The sequence below is a fragment of the Osmerus eperlanus genome, chromosome 23 (genome assembly GCF_963692335.1).
Source record: "Osmerus eperlanus chromosome 23, fOsmEpe2.1, whole genome shotgun sequence".
Taxonomy (NCBI): domain Eukaryota; kingdom Metazoa; phylum Chordata; class Actinopteri; order Osmeriformes; family Osmeridae; genus Osmerus; species Osmerus eperlanus.
In genome coordinates, this window is record NC_085040.1 from 1,748,335 (window position 1) to 1,767,212 (window position 18,878).

Below are 18,878 nucleotides of genomic sequence, written 5' to 3' on the forward strand. Positions count from 1 at the left end.
CAACTGCACGTTGAGCCCTGTCACAACAGCCCGGAGTACGACATTGTCCGCTCATCAGTCACTGACACTGCAGCTTCTATCAACAACTATTAACCCAGGGAGAACCGGTGACGTTACAAAAAAAATTGCAAAGAAAAAATAAAAGAACAATGAACGCCACGCAAAAATGCCCCCTTATTGAACGCTTTAAAATGTGTCCTCCATCAAATATCGCTGAAGATGCAGGTCTGCGTCTCATCTGTGACAGCTAAACAAAGACAGTGATGATTTTTTTTACCCACCTTTGTCATCTCACGACAGACGCTGCCTGGGATGGCTGCGGTGGTTCTCCGGTAGATGCTGTACCCCCTTCTCTCACACCGGCTGCTCGCTATTGGAAACAACCGGTTTTGCTTTGCCCGGTCTTATCGGTCATAGCAACAGAAACATAAGATTCAAGCTGATCCCAAAACGTTGCCAGGTGTATTCGGTCGGTTTACATATTTCTTCATCACTGCATGCTCCGCTCTGTCGCAGTCGGCAGGTCACCAATGCTTTGAGACTCCTCGTGCACCGACGAGACGGTCATGTCTTTCGAGACCGCTTTTCTACAACAGCCAATGCGCGCGCGCCGTCGTAAGCTGACGAACGAACAAACGCACACACTGCTGAATGTATACGACACTAAAACTATTGCTAACTTGAACACAAAAATGTGTTTACAACAACAACAAAAACAACAACAGTTTGAACACTCCAAAACGAATATTTAAAGGTTTTAGGCCAAATTAAGTCTCCAGCCAGTGGTCCATAATCAACACAAAACAGAACATGTACAGGTTATGTCCAACCCAACTGACACCTTTCTGCCGCTTTTAGTCAAATCCCGTTATGGTCACAGGTAGGCTACACTATAGCCTACCCACGCACTGCCTCAACGTCATCCCCCAAGCGAAAACACGCTTCTTATTTATGCATACCATGCTAAAGTATGCAGAATAAGAAATAGGCTAGTTTGCTTGCAGCAAGCGCAATAACAAGCAGGCTACCATGTAACAGCAATAATATAATATGTCCCTGGTTTTATTAAGCCCATAATAGACTACAAAGGATGGTCTTGATTTTTTATTTTGTGAATAATTTAATCTTTGTCATTTAGTGACAGGGTATGCCCAGGCTGTGCCCATATGTGCCCATAAGAGCGTTCTAAGAACGCTCTTAGAACGCTCCTAAGAAGCTCTTAGCGTTAAGAGCTTCTTAACGAATCTGGGAAACCCGGCCATTGACCGTTGGTCTGAACAATAGACGGCCCGGACGCTTCATTGAACAAAGTTGCCAAGTCTCCTCGTCGAGTTATGCTTGACTTCTTTTTAAACGTCTCTGTCATTGACCTACAGAAATCAACCAGAAATGTTTGACATATGTTTGACAGAATTCTGCTGAATTTTTGTTTTTTAAATGTAATGTTGTTTTGTCCATATCTCTTGAAAACTGCACGTGCTGGAACGGTGTGAATCATTTTCAATTTATCTTTATTGACCGGAGGCTTTATGAAGCTTTCTGGGTCAATATTCTCATTTTCATAATGGCTGCAGCAGTATCCTAAATATTATGACAATAAACCAAACTGTGGATTCAGTTTCAGCAACGTAGTTAAACATTTTCTCGCAACCATTACATTATTTGTGAAAACTCACAGGTAGAGAAAAGCCTCCTCCGTACTTTGTCAATTCCTTCACACATTTCTGTGACGAAATATTGCAACTCGCTGCTCGCTGGTCTCCCAGCATGTGCAACCCGCCCTCTTCAGAGGATTCAGAACGCAGCGGCCCGCCTGGTCTACAATCTACCCAGACGCTCCCATGTTACCCCGCTCCTCATCTCTCTCCACTGGCTACCTATCATGGCCCGTATCAGATTCAAGACCCTGGTATTGACCTTCCGAGCAGTGAACGGGACTGCACCCGTCTACATCAAGTCTCTCCTGCAGCCCTACACCCCCACCCGTCACCTACGGTCTTCTTTAGACAACCGCCTGGTGGTCCCACCGCTCAAGACCGCCCGGTCCCAACACAAGCTCTTCTCCTGTCTGGCCCCCCAGTGGTGGAATCAACTCCCCACTTCCATCAGAGACACTGACTGTCTCTCCACCTTCAAGAAAAGGCTCAAGACGCACTTGTTCCGGGAGTACAACGGTACTTAGGAATGGTTCGCTTGACCTGATGTTAGTTTCCTCAAGGATCACAATGACTCTTGCTTAGAGACTTGTTGCTCTTGTGGTTAGTGGTAACTGACTTAAATTTTTGTACTCGCTGTGATATATTGTTTTATTATTGTTGCTTGCTTTTTTTCCACAGGTACACTTGTTACTCGAACCGGTAACCTTCAGATTACTAGCCCGACTCCCTAACCGCTCAGCCACCTGACTCCCTATTTACAACACAATTCATCATGTGAGTTGGTGTGGGTTGACCTGAGTGTGTGTGCATGCACAATAAAATGCTTTTACACACCCTCGTTTACAACACACAGCATACAAATTGCGAAACAATGTCATCCCATATTTCTCCAATCAATCAACCAAGGAGGGAGTGGAGAATGGAGAGGGAGAGAAACCGTGAGAGTGAGGGATGGAGAGAGCGGAGATGGAGTGAGAGAGGGAAGGAGGGATAGAGGATGAGAGATGGAGAGACCAGAAAAGAGAGGGAGGAGCACAGCATTCAGCTGGCGTCACAGGTCACACCTGTCACACCACTAACAAGCCAACGTGGAATGAAGTGGTGGCTGGGCGTTTTACAGTTTAATTCTCCTGTTACAGTAATAAGGTGCTGTGAGTGTTAGGACACTCACAGCACAGGAAATAAGGCAGACAGGCAGACAGGCAGACAGGCAGACATACAGACAGACAGGCAGACAGGCAGACAGGCAGACAGGCAGACAGACAGACAGACAGACAGACAGACAGACAGACAGGCAAGCAGGCAGGCAGGCAGGCAGGCAGGCAGGCAGGCAGGCTGACAGACAGACAGACAGACAGACAGACAGACAGACAGGCTGACAGGCAGGCAGGCAGGCAGGCAGGCAGGCAGGCTGACTGACAGGCAGACAGGCAGACAGGCAGACAGACAGGCAGGCAGGCAGGCAGGCAGGCAGGCAGACAGGCAGACAGGCAGGCTGACAGGCTGACAGGCAGATAGACAAACAGACAGACAGGCAGGCAGGCAGGCAGGCTGACAGACAGACAGGCTGACAGGCAGGCAGGCAGGCAGGCTGACAGGCAGGCAGGCAGGCAGGCAGGCAGGCTGACAGACAGACAGACAGACAGACAGACAGACAGACAGACAGGCTGACAGGCAGGCAGGCAGGCTGACAGACAGGCTGACAGACAGACAGACAGACAGGCAGGCAGGCAGGCTGACAGACAGACAGGCAGGCAGGCAGGCAGGCAGGCAGGCTGACAGGCAGGCAGGCAGGCAGGCAGGCAGGCAGGCTGACAGGCAGGCAGGCAGGCAGGCAGGCAGGCAGGCAGGCAGGCAGGCTGACAGACAGGCTGACAGACAGACAGACAGGCAGGCAGGCAGGCAGGCAGGCTGACAGGCAGGCAGGCAGGCAGGCAGGCAGGCAGGCAGGCTGACAGACAGGCAGGCAGGCAGGCAGGCAGGCTGACAGGCAGGCAGGCTGACAGGCAGGCAGGCAGGCAGGCAGGCAGGCAGGCAGGCTGACAGGCAGGCAGGCAGGCAGGCAGGCAGGCAGGCAGGCAGGCAACCCAACTGAACTGTTCTCCACATGTGGAACATCTTTGAAATGACTACAGTCTCAGAATCTACAGAACCAATAGCCATTATAGCTTTACAGCCGTGTTCTTCCACATGAGGATTGAGAAGTTAAATGTGAGGGAAAAGAGAACGGCAGGGTAACTAGAGAAAATGTATCATAAATAATAAAAATGTATCATAAATAAAATCATCATATCATTTATTATGATTGTGATTATAAAGAGGATTAGACGTCCAACCGACATCTCTGTGTCCAACACACATCAATCACAGTGAGCACATTGGAAAGTAGACGCACTTGCGCGGAGATACACACATCTCGACATATAGGCACACACACACATACACACACACACACAAACACACACACATACACACACACACACACACACAGATACACTCTAAAAATCCAATCTCAATATTGCGGAGCACTGAAACCAGCAGTCAACAATTTATAATCATAATCTATATACGGTAGATCAGATGACGTACGGTTTTATATGGATTTGAACCTTGATTGGAAACAGCTCTGCTGTAGTCTCCCTCTGACCTACATTTGTTATTGGACAGTATGGAGCTTGTATCACATAGAATGTTTATGATATGGTACAGTATGGTTCAATGTCCTGCTCCACGGTCCATAAGACATATTCATGGAGCCTTCAAGTTTTCTAACTGAACCGCACTCAAATTTGCTACAAGGAGGTGATTGTTGGACACCAGGCGGCGCTGATGGTCAAATTTCAATTTTATGACCTCACAAAGATGGCGTTTACCGTCTCCCGGTTTGTTTCCGCTTCTAGAAAAGTGGGAAGTTATCTTATAAATGCTGTTATCATAGGTCCGACAGCGTCGTGTGGAATTACAATGGAGACTAAGACAACAACAAAGGTTTGAACAGTTTATTTTCAGAATTTTCGATAGTGACTGTCTGTCTTTGCTGTCGTTTTTGCTCAATGTTTCAATTCCTAGTACATCAATACACTTGTTTTGGTCTAAGTCAATTGATCATTGATAGCTAGCTTACTTTGTGCATAAGCGGACTATTCCAATCGACTACAAGACTATCTTAGATTTGCGTGACTCCGTTTATAAAGTGTGCTCACGTCTTAATTCACGAGACATAAAGTAACTTGTGGACCGATCTGTAAGACTACGAATACGTTATTATTAGAGCCATTCTTTCTAACTTCACTTTTTCCACAGCTGGAATTTGCTGTACAGATGACATGTGACAGCTGTGCAGGTAAAATCAGAACTGCATTGGAAGGTACACCAGGTAAGTTTAGGGTGGGTTTTATTTAGTTGCCTGGTAACAGCAGGTGCACTTTTTACTCCTTTCTCGGATACTGGCACAGTGTTCGTTACAGGTCATTTATCTTCAAATACATATTATAACGAACCAGTCTAATAAACGTTGTGCGCCAATACACTAATTTAACGCATTATCAAAATTGAATGCCTCTGAAACCCAGAAAGTGGAGTGTACAGAGCTGTGTCACAAAAATCAGTTGATGTCGATTTGTCCCGCATTCCAGTCCATTTTCCTCATAATTATTGAACATCATGCGTGGTCACTCTCCTGCTAGCTGTGTTAGTCACAGCTAGCAGGAGAGCAGCCAGATAGGCGCCACCATCTTCTGGTCTAGTACTCTATTTTCCCAAGGACCTTTAACTCCCCCCCCCCCCCCCCCCTCCCATTTTCTTCTTCTCTCCTTGCCTCTTTCTACGTCTCCCCTCCCCATGTCTTGCTGTGCAGGGGTGGAGAGGGTGAGCGTGGACCTGTCCAAGGAGGAGGTGCTGGTGGAGGCAGCCCTCACCGCCCACCAGGTCCAGAGGCTGATAGAGAGCACTGGGCTCAGGGCCGTGCTGAAGGGCATCGGGGGCCCTGAGCCCGGTGAGTGTCTATATGTGTGTGTGTGTGTGTGTGTGTGTGTGTGTGGGGGGGGTCCGTGTGTGTCCACTGCTACTGTAAGCTCTGTGTGTGTTTTGTATCCCCACGGTGTGTGTGTGTGTGTGGGGGGGGGGGGGTGCGATCCACTTGTGTCCACTGCTACTGTAAGCTCTGTGTGTGTTTTGTATCCTCACGGTGTGTGTGTGTGTGTGTGCTGGTCTCGTGTGTGTGACAGACCTGGGGACGGCGGTGGCGATGATGAGCGGCGCGGGGCCCGTTCAGGGCGTGGTCCGCTTCCTGCAGCTGTCCGAGGAGCGCTGCCTGATCGACGGCACCATCGACGGGCTGGAGCCGGGGCCCCACGGCCTCCACGTCCACGCCCTGGGGGACCTCACCCTGGACTGCCTCAGGTGGATCCTCACACCCCGCAGACCGCGTCCAGGCACCCGCTGCAGGGCGGCTGGCAGAGGCCTGTGTTTGCACCTGTCTCTCATATGCGTTTGGATCCACGTTTTTGCTCCTTTTTCATCCTCCTTCCGTCCATTCGATTTGTTCATATTCGGTTTTAGGTTGAATGTGTGATTTGGAAGCATATGTTTGAGTCTTTCTCTCTCTCTCTCCTTCTCTCTCTCTTATTGTGTTTTGTACAGTTGTGGAGAACACTATAATCCCCATGGGAGACAACATGGCGGCCCACAGGACTCTGAGAGGGTACAGTTTCATTCTCGGTCCTTTGATATCCATAGTCCTCAATGCAACTGTCTGAAGGCATTCTCTGACTTCCTAGAAATTATTTTTTTTGTAGCTTTCTGTGGTTGGTTAGGGTTTGGGTAAATCCCAAAGGTGACGTGTGCGTGTGTGTGTGTGTGTGTGTGAATTTCTCCAGCATGTAGGCGATCTGGGGAATGTTTTGGCTGGGCTCGATGGCAGAGCATCATTCAGACTGGAGGACTCGCAACTGAAGGTAACACACACAGACACACACAGACACACACAGACACACACAGACACACACAGACACACACAGACACACACAGACACACACAGACACACACAGACACACACAGACACACACAAACACCCGCACCTCTGCTTGAACAGACTGTGCCACTGGCTCATCTTCCCTCCTTCTGTCCAGGTCTGGGATGTGATTGGTCGGTCCCTCGTGGTGGACGCCGGGGAGGACGACCTGGGCAGGGGAGGCCACACCCTCTCCAGACTGACGGGGAACTCGGGCGAGAGGTGAGGCTGGGGGTTGGGGGTCGATACGTGAGTCAGGGTGGAGAAGTCTCCTTTGATCTTATGGTACTTTTAACTGCCTTCAAGTTATTGACTGGGGCTGATTTGTACGTTTTCTCTCTTGAAGAAGAAGAATCCAGGTTTCAAAAGGATTTCCTCAAAAAGTAGTCAAATACAGAATATCTTTCAAAATCAAGGGAGCTTGATGTGTTTATTCAGTAATGTGGCAGCAGGTACAAGACAGAAAAAACATTCACATATCTTGGACATCCTCCTATGTCAGTCTAGTTTGAGGAAAATCCCCTGCCCTGCATGCTTTGATTTCATAACCTTCTAGAAGGTTTCTTCCCATGTTTTGGTTAAAGCCATCCTGTCTTAGATAACCCCAACATGCCTGCGTACTCACTATCTGTAATGTTCCCTTAAACCTTCTCTCCTATGTTCCCATTTTCCCTGAGACCCAAGCTCTCCCCATACTTCCTGGTCAACATGTATCCTCTTAAGGAGACCCTCATCCTTCTTTCTGGGTCAGGTCGGCTTGACCTGCCACTCTCGCCTCCTGTTCCTCCTCATGAGCTTCATCGATCCCGGACTTTAAAGGCTAACTCCTTCATTCTCCCTTCAAACTAAAGTCTTCCCAGCCTCGGAAGCATCCATGCTCTCTGCCCCTGAAGAGTTTGTTGTTCACTCTAGCCCCATAACAACTCCCTTTGAGTCCATACAATACCCAACAGTCCCAGATAACACTTTGTCAACAGCATTCCTTTCTGTACAGTTGTACTACACAACTTGTGTAGTACCTGCCCCATTAAATCAATAATCCACAACACTCTCTCTCTGTATCTCTGTATCTCTCTCTCTCTCTTTGTATCTCTATCTCTCTCTGTATCTGCCTCTCTCTCTCTCTCTCTCTCTCTCTCTCTCTCTCTCTCTCTCTCTCTCTCTCTCTCTCTCTCTCTGTCTGTGTGTCTCTCTCTCTGTCTGTGTGTCTCTCTCTCTGTGTGTCTCTTTCTCCTCTCTCTCTCCCTTCTGTGTCTCTGTGCTCGTTTGGTTCAGGCTGGCCTGTGGCATCATCGCTCGCTCCGCCGGCCTGTTCCAGAACTCTAAGCAGATCTGCGCGTGTGACGGCGTGACCCTGTGGGAGGAGAGGGACCGGCCCATCGCCGGGATGGGGAGGAGCAAGACCTCAGAGACCCCTCCTGCTGCCCACCTGTAGCCCCCACTGGAGAGAGGGAGGGAGGGAGGGAGGGAGGGAGGGAGGGCGGGAGGGAGGGAGGGAGGGAGGGAGGGAGGGAGGGAGGGAGGGAGGAGGGCGGGGAACGAGAGGTGTAGACAGAGAGAGGTTGAGAGAGGTGTAGAGTGTGAAAGAGAGAAGTGTGTAGAGGTTGATAGAGGCGTTGAGAGAGAGAGAGAGAAAGAGAGAGGTGGAGAGTGTGAAAGAGAGAGAGAGGGATAAGTGTGGAGAGGTTGACAGAGAGAGAAGGAGGTGTGGAGAAAGAGAGAGAGAGAAGGAGAGAGAGAGACAGAAGGAGAGAGGTTTAGAGACAGGCAGAAAGAGAGAGAGAGAGAGAGAGAGAGAGAGCGAGAGAGAGAAGGACGGAGGGAGGGGAGAAGGGAGGTCTGCTGTGTCCTTCGTGCTGCTAATGTCAGTGAAGCTGATTGTGTGTGAAGTGTAAACGTGGTGGGGGGGTCTCCAGGCTGATTACCAGCACCAGCCCTCTTCTTGTCCCGTCCATGAGGGGGAGGGAAGAGCCTGGACCAGAGGACTCCCAACCCCTGAGGGGAGAGTCCACTAGGGGGGAGGTGGGGTGGCTGTTTGTGTGTGTGTGTGTCAGACAGAGAGAGAGAGAGAGAGAGAGAGAGAGAGAGAGGGAGAGAGAGAGCAGGTGAGAGAGACCACCAGTGTATGGTTCTGTTCAGCTGTCATTTACTACCATCCATATGGAAGTCCAGTTGCTGCATTGGGGTACCATGTGACATGCCAGCGTACATTCTGAAAGTACAGCTGATTATTTCAGAACAGTCATTTCCACATTTTGAATAATTTAACCTCTTATTGTTCACGAAAAATGCCTTATTGTTATTTTATTATGTAAAGAGATTGATATTGACAAAAACATTTGATGTGGTGAGATGACCAAATAAAGTGTTTTCTTCAGCTTTTAGAAAATACAAACATTTCTCTGTGATAGTGTGTTGTGGTTATTTGCCTCAAATATTTGACTTTTTATAGTCCCTTGTAGTTGTAAAACTTGTTCCAGTAGAAAACTGTTCTTTGTTGAATTGTCGTATTCCATTATCAACGGATCACATTCTATCGTGAAGAATCAGCATTCTCTGCGTGTGGTAGTCCAAACTCTTACTGCTTCTCATTGGTTTTGAATGCCCGTCATTCTTCAGAGCGGAAGCAGGCGCTACCATTTTGAAGCACAGCAACGCCTAGGTAAGATGGGAGATATTTGTCCCTTTCTTCTTTTATATCTCTATTTTAACAATGAAAACTATTGTGAGCAAATTTGTGCTTTGGTAGATGTGTTCGCTGTTAATCAAATGTTTAACAATTCAGACGTTTTGTCGTAGCGACGTACGACATGGGAAACTCGTCGTGGCTCCATTAAATGAGTCGATGTTGCAATGTATCCATTGTGCGGAATAAATGTATTGACTGTAGTCTTAACACTGTAACCGGAGTTTTCAATCGAACTATTTGCCACAAATTGATGCCGTGCACTATATTGAATGGTATAATTGTTTATTTGTCTCTTGAAGAAACAATGAACGCTTTTTGTATATATATTTTTTGCTTTTGGGAAAATAGTGGATCACATTTCGGTCGCAAAGCAGACAAAAAAAACAATCGTTATGTCTAACGCGCTGTTGAGTAAACAGTCCGTATTGGTCGATTATTCCGCATATATGTAGACCAATCGTTCAAAGTTTTGGTCAGATATATATTTTTAAATTGCTTCATCTTTTGTGACGTCCCCGAAGAGTTTAAGCAAACGTGTTTACTAAGCCTCGTGCTGCGTCATCAGAAAACGCTGCTTTTCCTGGTGCCTTGGTTTGAACCCCGTTTTCCAAAGCAACAGGACCCATCATTGAAGCCTGACAGATGGACAGCACATATTCTATGTATAGCATTTACAGGATTCTATGCATGTTGAGCTATCTATTATAGCTCTACACGGAAAATAGACCCTCATTCTTGGGTGTCGTGTTCCTGTTCGCCCTTTGATTTAGTGCTCCAATTCAGGTCAGCAACAAGATGAGAAAGTGCCGCTGAACATGTAGAGAATTGTTGCCTTTGGCCCGTCTAACGAGGCAAACTAGTTATAGCTTTATTGCAAAACCTCTCTTAAAGTGAAACCATAGCAGGTTACGATTTGCTGATTGCTGTCAGTAAGAAACGTCCTGTATGTTGTTTCTTAGTTTTGTTCCAACCTTTCATCAAGCCATTAGACGTTTGTTGAAATACATAAAACATGGACAGGTGTGAGGAACATGACGACAGTAACTGTAACCTGTCCTGAATGTTGTCACATCTTCACCAGAGTGTGGATTGGGGGACGCGTCCTAGATTAGCCTCTAAACCTTACAGGATCTACACAATGTCACTTCTCAATGTTTAGTTAGATTTTGTTTACTTTTGAGATGTAACATCTCTCCCATATCTTCCTCTCATTATCCTCTCTTTTCTCCCTTATCCACTCTCCACCCCCTCCCGTAGCCCCAGCGCCATGGACAAGAGCAACACGGTAAAGCTCTTTGTGGGGAACCTGGCATTGGACACTACCCAGGAAGAGCTGTCGGCCATCTTTGAAGCGTACGGCCAGGTGGTGAGCTGCAGCGTGCTGCGCCAGTTCGCCTTCGTCCACCTGCAGGGCGAGGGCGCCGCCGAGCGCGCCATCCGCGAACTCAACGGACGCGAGTTCCGCGGGCGCAACCTGGTGGTGGAGGAGTCCCGGGGACGACCCCTCCACTCCACCAAGGTGTTTGTGGGGAACCTCAGCGGCATGTGCACAACCGAGGACCTTCAGGAACTGTTTCAGACCTTCGGCAAAGTGCTGGAGTGTGACAAGGTCAAAGGTGAGCCCCGAAACTTTCAAACCCTTTTTTTGTGTGTTTGTTTGTCGTAAAGAGCAGAGCTGTATGTTACGGAGGAGTATATAATTAACTCCCCCTTAGACTTAAAGAATGTGTTTACCGAGCTAAATAGAAGGAACTTTGAACCTAAATGCATGTTTACGCAGCAGGAAAGACACTTGTGTGTTTAGCTGTGTAAACTCTGTGTTTGGGAGGGAAAAAGAGAGCGAGAGCGTGAGCGCGTGTAGACTTGATAGTATCTGTCTATACACAGCGCGTCAGTGTTAGATGTGCTAGACTGTTGATATAGAACAGTAGCGTGCGTGTGCGTGTGTGTGTGTGTGTGCGGCATGCCTCGTGGTTCTAACTGCTGTCCCTGCGCTCAATGACAGCCAGGCTCTCGTCTTCCGCAGGCTACGCCTTCGTGCACATGGAGAACAAGGAAGAGGCCCTCCAGGCCATCGAGGCCCTGCACGGCACCTCCTTCAAGGGACGCCCGCTCTCCGTGGAGCTCTCCAAGGTCCAGCCCTCCAAGCAGACGCCCACGGGCAAGATCCCCTGCGTGAGCTGCGGCAAGCAGGGCCACTACGCCGGGGAGTGCCCCGTGGGGAAGCCGTCCCTGGAGCAGTACCAGAGCCAGGCGGCCGTGCTGGCGGCGGCGGCGGCCGCGGCGGCGGGCCTCCCCCTCCAGGTCCAGCAGAGCGTCCACAACTCGGTGTACAACACGTCGACCTTCGACCCCACCTACGCCGCGCTGACGGGCCTCAGCGGCGGCTCGCGCAACGACGGCTCCTCCGTCAACCAGGCCGTGTACGGCGCCCTGGCCACGCAGGTGTACGGCCAGTCCGTGGCCAATCAGCTGTACGGGACGGTGGCCGCGGCCAATCAGGCGGCGGCGTTGAGCCAGGGCGCCTCCCAGGTGTACGGCTCCATGACCCCGAGCATCTACGGCCAGATGACCTCGCCCGCTGCCGCGGCGGCTGCAGCCTACTCCACGCCGGTCTACGCCCCCGCCATGGCCAACCACCCGGTCTACCTGACCGCCTCCGGCATGGAGATGCAGGCCGCCGTGAACCCCGCCTACACCATGGCTCCCGCCCTCTACGGAGCCGCCTCGCCGGCCTACGGACACATGGGGGCCATGGGCGCCACCGCGGACCCCACGGCGCTGTTCGAGGCGGCCAGGGCGCACTACTTCGCTCAGGGCCAGCAGGTTCTGGCCGAACAGCAGACGGTTGCCGCGGCGGCGGCGGCCAAGTCCGGGGAGCGCGACCGCAGCCCCCTGAGGAGGTCGGCGCCGCTCCTGCCCGACCCCGTCATGAAGCCCTTCATGTACCAGAGGGCCAAGAGGAGGCCCCTGTTGCCCACGCCCGCTGGGAGGGCCGCCGAGGAGGCCGCTGAGGCCGCAGAGGACCCCATGGCCAGGTACCACTGCTGCCCCCTGCTGGAGACCTGTCTCCTCTAGCCTCTCTGGCTCTCTCTCTGACTCGCTCGCTCTCTGACTCGCTCTCTTTTCCGACTCACTCTCTGGCTCTCCCTCTCTCTTTCTAACTCTATCCCTCTCTCTTTCCGACTCACTCTCTCTCTCCCTCTCTCTTTCCGACTCACTCTCTGTCTCTCCCTCTCTTTCTGACTCTCTGATTCACTCTCTGACTCTCTCTCAGGCCATCTCTCTGACTCTTGCATACCAATTGTCTTGTTCTCCGTCTTTCTGATTGCTACTTTGCAGTTTGCTGTAATTAACATTCCTGGGTGCATTAGATCCCCTGAGCTGAAGTTCATGGTAACCTCCCACACTGTGGCCCTCCCTGCCCGTATTTATACTTGCCTTTCCTCCCCTACTCTTTCTCTCCCCCTCTCCTCCCCCATCTCTCTCTCCTCCCCATGCCTCTGGCCCCTTCATCCCTCTCCCTCCTCTCCCCCCGCCCGCTCTCCATCTCCTCCTGCTTCCTCTTTCTCCGACTCCCCTCCCTTCCTCTCCCTCTCCTCCCCCCCCCTTCCATCTCCCTCTCTCCTCCCCAGGTACTATGCCGAGTACTACCAGCAGTACCAGCAGTACCAGCAGTACCAGCAGTACCAGCAGCTCCAGCAGCTCCAGCAGCTGCAGCAGTACCCCCAGTTCCAGTATGCCTACCCGCCCCCCAGCTCGGTGGCCGCCCTCTCCGGCATGCCGGGCCAGCAGGTGGCCACGCTGGACGCCCTCAGGCCAGTGGTGCCGGCCGCGGCCGTAGCCGCCGCCATGGCGACGCCCCGAGTGTATGAGCCGCCGTTGCCGCCGCCGCGCAAGGAGGCCGTCCTCCGCCGCCCCGAACTCTCCCTTCACACGCCCGAGCCCCCCTTCCGATAGTCACCTCCTCTTGTCTGACCCTCTCCCCCTACCCCCCCCCCCGTGACCCGCCACCCTCCTCCTCCCTCCCCTCTTCGGCGGCTGTGTGTGTGTGGTTTTCACCATGTGTGTGTGTTTGGGTTGGGGTGGGTTTTGATACCAAGGCTTGGTTAACATACAGCGAGGACGTGAGCCCCTCAACCATGGTCCTAGTGATACCCACTGTCTAGGGAGGGGAGGCTAGGAAGGGGAGGCTAGGAAGGGGAGGCTGGGGAGGCTGGGGAGGGGAGGCGCTTCTCGTCTTGACGATGGGCATTTCTTTACACCTGGTGCTTTTTGCTTTGTATGGTGGCAGTCCGGTCAGTCACGCTAGTGCCAGTACAAGTCTGACCCAGGTTCTGACTTTCTCAATGCCTTTTTATCTCGACAGACCAGCTATGGTTTAAGGCCAAAAAATAGCAGGTTGACTGACGGACTTAAGCCTTGTTTTCAAAAAAAAAAAAAATATGTTCCCGTCTTAAGTGACCCAAGGCAGCTTGGATATTTTTGTTTGCCTTATTTTTTTATATGACTTTATTTAGATGTTGATCATAGAAACGGATAACATGAGAAGGCAGATGATGATGATGTATTTCCTGCACAGAAGTGTCTCCATAGCTCCAGGGTTGATGGCTCTGAACGTCTTGTATGCGTTAGGGTGTGTGTGAGGACGAGAGAATGATGTTGGCTTTTAAGTTGTGACTGTCATGCCTGCCCACACACACACACACAGGCTAGCTACAGCTCACAACCTTGGGAGTTTTGAAAGCACACAGGCACATGACAATGTATTATTGTATGGTATTTTCTATCCTGTCCTCCTCCTCCTTCATCCCTCTCCCTCTGTCTGTCTCCGCACTATAACTTGACCACTGAAAGGCACTGCTGTATTTCTCTCTCTCTCTATTCCACACCTAGCTACCTCTGACGTTGAGATAGACAATTGGAGACAAAGAGGCGGCCATTTTGTCTGCATTGTGAACCGTCGAGGTACCCGTGTCGGTAGCCTAGGAAAGGGAATGCCACATTTTAGTGACAGTTGATTGATATCTACCTACCTTATAGTCTTACTATTGTACAAAGAGGCCTTTATACAACTTGTTTGCTGTTTTGTTTTTTAGTTTGAGTTTTTGTCTGTAGGACCATGACCAGCACCCTAAACCCCGCCCCATCTGTTGACTTGCGGGATGAGTCATTGAAGTGGTCAAGTCCACTTCTTACTTTCACTCGTTTTAATCGTAACTTGATTTTTTTTTCCGGGAATTGTGACAGTTCTATGAGATTTTTCGTTGTGCCTAAGCTTTGAGTGAAGTGCATTAACTGGAGGGACCTCCATTTTTGTTAAGTGCTTTTTAATTTTTTTTTATTACTGTGATTCAGTATTTGAATGGGATGTTTTACTGGGAGAGGACAGCTAGCTAATGACGTTAGCCTCGACTCTGGAGAGGTGAAGCGGTGTCTTTCAGTCCCTCTGCCCTGACTGTCCTCGCACTCTTCCCCACACCTCCCTCGCTCCCTTCTTCCTCTCCTCCTATTCTCCTTCTGTGGTTTTAGTGATGTAGTGAGTTTTGCATCCCATATTATACTCTCTGTGTCTTATATACACACACACATATACACACATACACACACAGTTGCATCAATTGTAGGTTTGCGAAATGTCCTGTTTGTTTGCCATGTCTTGAGACCTGTTTTTTAGATTCTGATTTCTTTGCCTTTTTTAAAGAAAAGAAAAAAACATACCGGCATGCTTTAAAAATATGTACGTATATAAATATATATACCCACCATGAAAATAAAGAATGTTTATGACTACTGTGGTGAAGACAAACTTGAGGGCCTTTTGGAACTTCCCCCCCCACTTCTTCCTGTTTTGACCTCACTTCCTGTTTCTCCCCTGTCACATGATCACCAGAGCCATTTGATTGACAGCCTGGGGGAAGAAAGGTGTAAAACCCCACCCCTCCCTCTGCCCCCCCCCCCCCCCACACACACACACCTTGGTGGACGGGGTAAGTCTGGTGATCTGCTGGCGCTCCCTCTCTCTCTCCAGCCTCCCAGAAGCAGCTTCGCACACACACACACACACACACATGTGCTAATAGTAGTTGGGAACGACGCGCATTTGGCTAATTCCATCCTGATTTGGGCTCCACACATCTGGCTGCAGGTGCTAGTGTGAGGGATTCCACACACACACACACTCACGCACACCTGCGGAGAGCTGGGGAGAGGCACACAGATAGAAGGGCTGCTTCGTGTTCTGATCTGTGTGGCGGCTTCGGGTCGGGGTCCAGAGTCTTGGGGGTGGGGGGTAGTGGGGGTCGTGTGTGTGTGTGTCTGGTCCGGTTCTTTCCCCAACACCAGCACCACCCTGTGTGTCCACTCTCCCTTTAGACCTGCATGTGTCTGTTCTTCGCACCGCCCGCGGCCAGTCCCCTGGCTGCCTGACTAACTGTCTGAACTGAATTAGGTTCCCGGCCCCAGCTGGACACGACGCCCCAGTGAGAGGGGGGGGGGAAGACATAAAGCGTCGCGCGGCGGAACTCTCGCTTTCGGGTCTCTCTCCACCAAGGTAATGAACAAGCCCCCTCGCCCCCCCCCCTCCACCCCCCTCCGTCCCAACACTGTGACTGTGCCTTGACCGAACACACCCCTCTCCTCCCCCTCCCTCGTCGCCCTCCTCCTTCCTCTTCCTCCTCTGCCACCCCCCCTCACCGCCCAGCTGCGTAGTCCCCCTGGCCTGGCTGGTGGAGCGCCGGGCTCCACTCCCTCTCTGCAGACAGCTACTTCCTGTCCCGCCTCGCCAGCGCGAGACTCAGCCCCCGGCCACCCTGTTCCCCCCCCTCCCCTATCCACCTCTCCCCCTCCCCGCCCAGCCCTTAGCTTCATGCTGTTGTGAGAGAGTGAGTGTGTGAACAACCCCCTTCCCCTCCCCCGCTAGACAACTCCGCCGTTCTCGCCGCCCACGCCCCGCCCTCCCCACGCCCCGTCCACCCCTCCCCACGCCCCGCCCCCTTGCGCCTCTCTCCGCCGTACACAACGCTTGCCGCCGCCATCGCCGCCGCCATCTTGGATTCTGGTGCTGGCACCCGGCTACGACCTCTGTCCCTCCCCCTCCTCCTCACACTCCCTGTGACCATAGTAACCTACGGTAGAGTGACAGTGAATGGACTACAATGTGTGGTGCCGTGGTGGTCACTGAACAAGGAACCCACCCCCCCCCCCCCCAACTTAGGAACATGCTGCAGGTCTGGGGGTTGCTATGACTGGATTGTGGGGGGGGCCACACACTTCTATGACCCTCTCCTCTCTTTCCCTCCCTGAGCTCCATGTAGTCTAGTCTGAACGTTGACCTCGTTCTGGAGGGTAACATTGGTATGGGTGTGTGCTTAACCGAGCTGGGTCTCTGACTCCTTCTGTGGCCGGTCAAAAACGTCCTATAAGACAAGGGGCTGGACGTTATCTACCTGGCGACTGCCCCAGCGGCCATCCCAGGGTAGGACTCCTATAGGACGCTTTTGATGGGACCCCGTCGCTGACGACCAATCCCATCTTCAGTGAACGTCGACGCTCCCCTTTTGACTCCTCTCCCTCCCCCGCCACCCCCCTCCCCCCCGGCTTGACTTGTCGGATTGTGTGTGTACATCTGTGACGTGTCCTTCTGCTGTAAAGATGGCTTAACCCGCACACGCACGCACTTATGACTGAGTTGTCCGACATGTGTCCTGAACAGCTGAGAGGAGGAGCCTCTGTAAAGGGGGCGGAGTCTCGACAGGCGGGCGCAGTATGTCCTTTCCGCTTCAGTCTGCCTCTCCACTGAAGCACAAGGAGGGATGAAGGGATAGATGGATGGATGGAAGGTGAGTTGCTATCGTAAGGACTCCAGTCCATCCCTGTGTCCAGAGCCCAGTCATCCTGATCCAGGGAGGATTCGAACTAGCAGGCTAGTGACCCCCTGTGGTGGTGGTGGTGGTGGTGGTGGCCTAGACCAGGGGTGCCTGGAGACTTCAGAGAAGGGCAGGGGTTGGGGGGTGTTTGTACTGGGGTGTGTGCACCCTATGGGATTCTCCACCACACTAAACCTGCATTTGTGCCTGGTGACTGCAGGGTTAAAATGCTTTTAGCAGCTGGTTTGACGCCAATATCCCAATTTAATGTCCATCGAATCTTAATTTTAAGACAAAACATTGTTTATACTTTAAACGTGGAAATGTGTGGGTTTATGTGGAATCTCCCTGGTCAGGATTGGGTTAGTGGGTTCCTCCCAACCCGGGCTGCACCAGTCTGTACCCCTGTACTGTATGACGGGCGTGGGGGTAAACACCAGCCTTGCATTCCCACACATCGCCGCTCGCTTTCTCAACCAACCATGCTGCTGCAGCCCCCACACTAGCCCCTCCCCCCCGCCCCTCCCCCACAAACCCCTGTCTGTTTCCTGGCTGTACAGGACAACCAAAGATGCTACATTCCTTATCCAACCATCTGGGTTTCCACGGATCTTTTTGGAAAGATCCATGCCTGGTACAGAAAGTAGGTAGTTTTTCAGCGAGGAATCTCTGGAAACTTCTTTTTTTGTGTGTGTGTGTTCAGAAGATCTGTGGTGATTGGATGTGTCATGGTGGCTCCCATCTGCACTGTGTTATAGCTGTTCCACATCCAGGTAAACCAGATCTGATAACTGGAGCGAAAGAGGGCTTTGGAGGTTGTTTTGGTGCCTCGCTTCTCTCACTTGCCCCCTCCAAACCCTTTATGCCCCCTAGGGTTGGTTGGTTGAGGGTAGTTTCCCAGAAACCACCACCGTGTATTTTTGTCGGTTACTTTAAATATGAATCAGTGTTGCCCACGTCACCAAATTAACTTGAGATATTCATGTCAGAAGTGTTTTTTTATTTTTTTTTATTACGTTTAATTAAACAGTGAATTCGTTTTTCCTTCATTAGGTAAGTGGAACACATCATGTGTGGTTACATGGTGAAAAGCCAGGTCACTTCATTAGACACTGCATCTTAAAGCTGCTAAGGTAAAAAGCCCCCCCCCTCATACAAGGGCTACTAAATGTCAAGGGTTAAGCTTTGTATACCATTCATCTTATACTTGCTTGACGTTCCTCGTGAAAGGGTTCTCCTTGTGGAGGAACCATGCAGAGAGATCAGATGAACTCAACATCCCAAGGACCTTAATTTCACCCGACTTCGAGGGTCTTTTAGCGAGAATGGAGTTTATCTTTTTTTTAATTGAAGTATGAAGTCGTTTGGGTGCATACATCCCTTTTTTGTTGAAAAGAGCCTGAAATGAGCATGCTGTGTGTCAATTAAATGAGTTCAAGTTCCTAGATTTCACTGTACAATCAGCATGGTAGTCATATGAATAAATTGGATTTTGAAAATGTCAACGTCTTTCTCTCCTTATTCTTATATAACATGTATACTTCTTAAAAAAAAAAAATCATGCTACAATCTGTCTTGACTGGGAAAATAGATGTCTTGCAATTACCTTCAGTCATCTGTTTTCATTAGAAACATCAGTGCAGGTTAGGATA

The 18,878-nt window shown here is 50.8% G+C and overlaps 2 protein-coding genes across 7 annotated transcripts; both read left to right on the plus strand.

Moving 5' to 3' along the window:
- Positions 1-4,498: 4,498 nt before the first annotated feature.
- LOC134009727 (copper chaperone for superoxide dismutase-like) lies at positions 4,499-8,134 on the plus strand. The gene is made up of 8 exons (XM_062449355.1): positions 4,499-4,646; positions 4,962-5,034; positions 5,515-5,652; positions 5,885-6,059; positions 6,300-6,360; positions 6,536-6,613; positions 6,788-6,891; positions 7,945-8,134. Exons 1-8 carry the CDS (start codon positions 4,521-4,523, stop codon positions 8,102-8,104), a joined length of 915 nt encoding a protein of 304 aa, XP_062305339.1. The 5' UTR covers positions 4,499-4,520; the 3' UTR covers positions 8,105-8,134.
- Positions 8,135-9,181: 1,047 nt separating this feature from the next.
- rbm14b (RNA binding motif protein 14b) lies at positions 9,182-18,731 on the plus strand. 6 transcript variants are annotated; one of them, XM_062449915.1, is made up of 9 exons: positions 9,183-9,331; positions 10,616-10,974; positions 11,364-12,396; positions 12,994-15,348; positions 15,810-15,911; positions 17,073-17,199; positions 17,787-17,869; positions 18,280-18,359; positions 18,457-18,731. In XM_062449915.1, the coding sequence occupies exons 2-4, from the start codon at positions 10,626-10,628 to the stop codon at positions 13,316-13,318; spliced, it is 1,707 nt and encodes a 568-aa protein (XP_062305899.1). In that variant the 5' UTR covers positions 9,183-9,331; positions 10,616-10,625; the 3' UTR covers positions 13,319-15,348; positions 15,810-15,911; positions 17,073-17,199; positions 17,787-17,869; positions 18,280-18,359; positions 18,457-18,731. The 6 variants fall into 6 exon arrangements, with proteins under 6 accessions (XP_062305902.1, XP_062305899.1, XP_062305897.1 ...); XM_062449913.1 differs by having other exon boundaries at positions 17,073-17,869; XM_062449914.1 differs by having other exon boundaries at positions 17,787-18,359.
- Positions 18,732-18,878: the final 147 nt, after the last annotated feature.

Bases quoted from the DNA above. Each gene is read 5' to 3' on its own strand.
- LOC134009727 (XM_062449355.1), top strand. From the start codon at position 4,521: ATGGCGTTTACCGTCTCCCGGTTTGTTTCCGCTTCTAGAAAAGTGGGA. The intron at 6,614-6,787 runs GTAACACACACA...CCTTCTGTCCAG, and splicing joins TGGAGGACTCGCAACTGAAG to GTCTGGGATGTGATTGGTCG. The intron at 6,892-7,944 runs GTGAGGCTGGGG...CGTTTGGTTCAG, and splicing joins ACGGGGAACTCGGGCGAGAG to GCTGGCCTGTGGCATCATCG.
- rbm14b (XM_062449912.1), top strand. From the start codon at position 10,626: ATGGACAAGAGCAACACGGTAAAGCTCTTTGTGGGGAACCTGGCATTG. The intron at 10,975-11,363 runs GTGAGCCCCGAA...GCTCAATGACAG, and splicing joins GGAGTGTGACAAGGTCAAAG to CCAGGCTCTCGTCTTCCGCA. The intron at 12,397-12,993 runs GTACCACTGCTG...TCTCCTCCCCAG, and splicing joins GCAGAGGACCCCATGGCCAG to GTACTATGCCGAGTACTACC.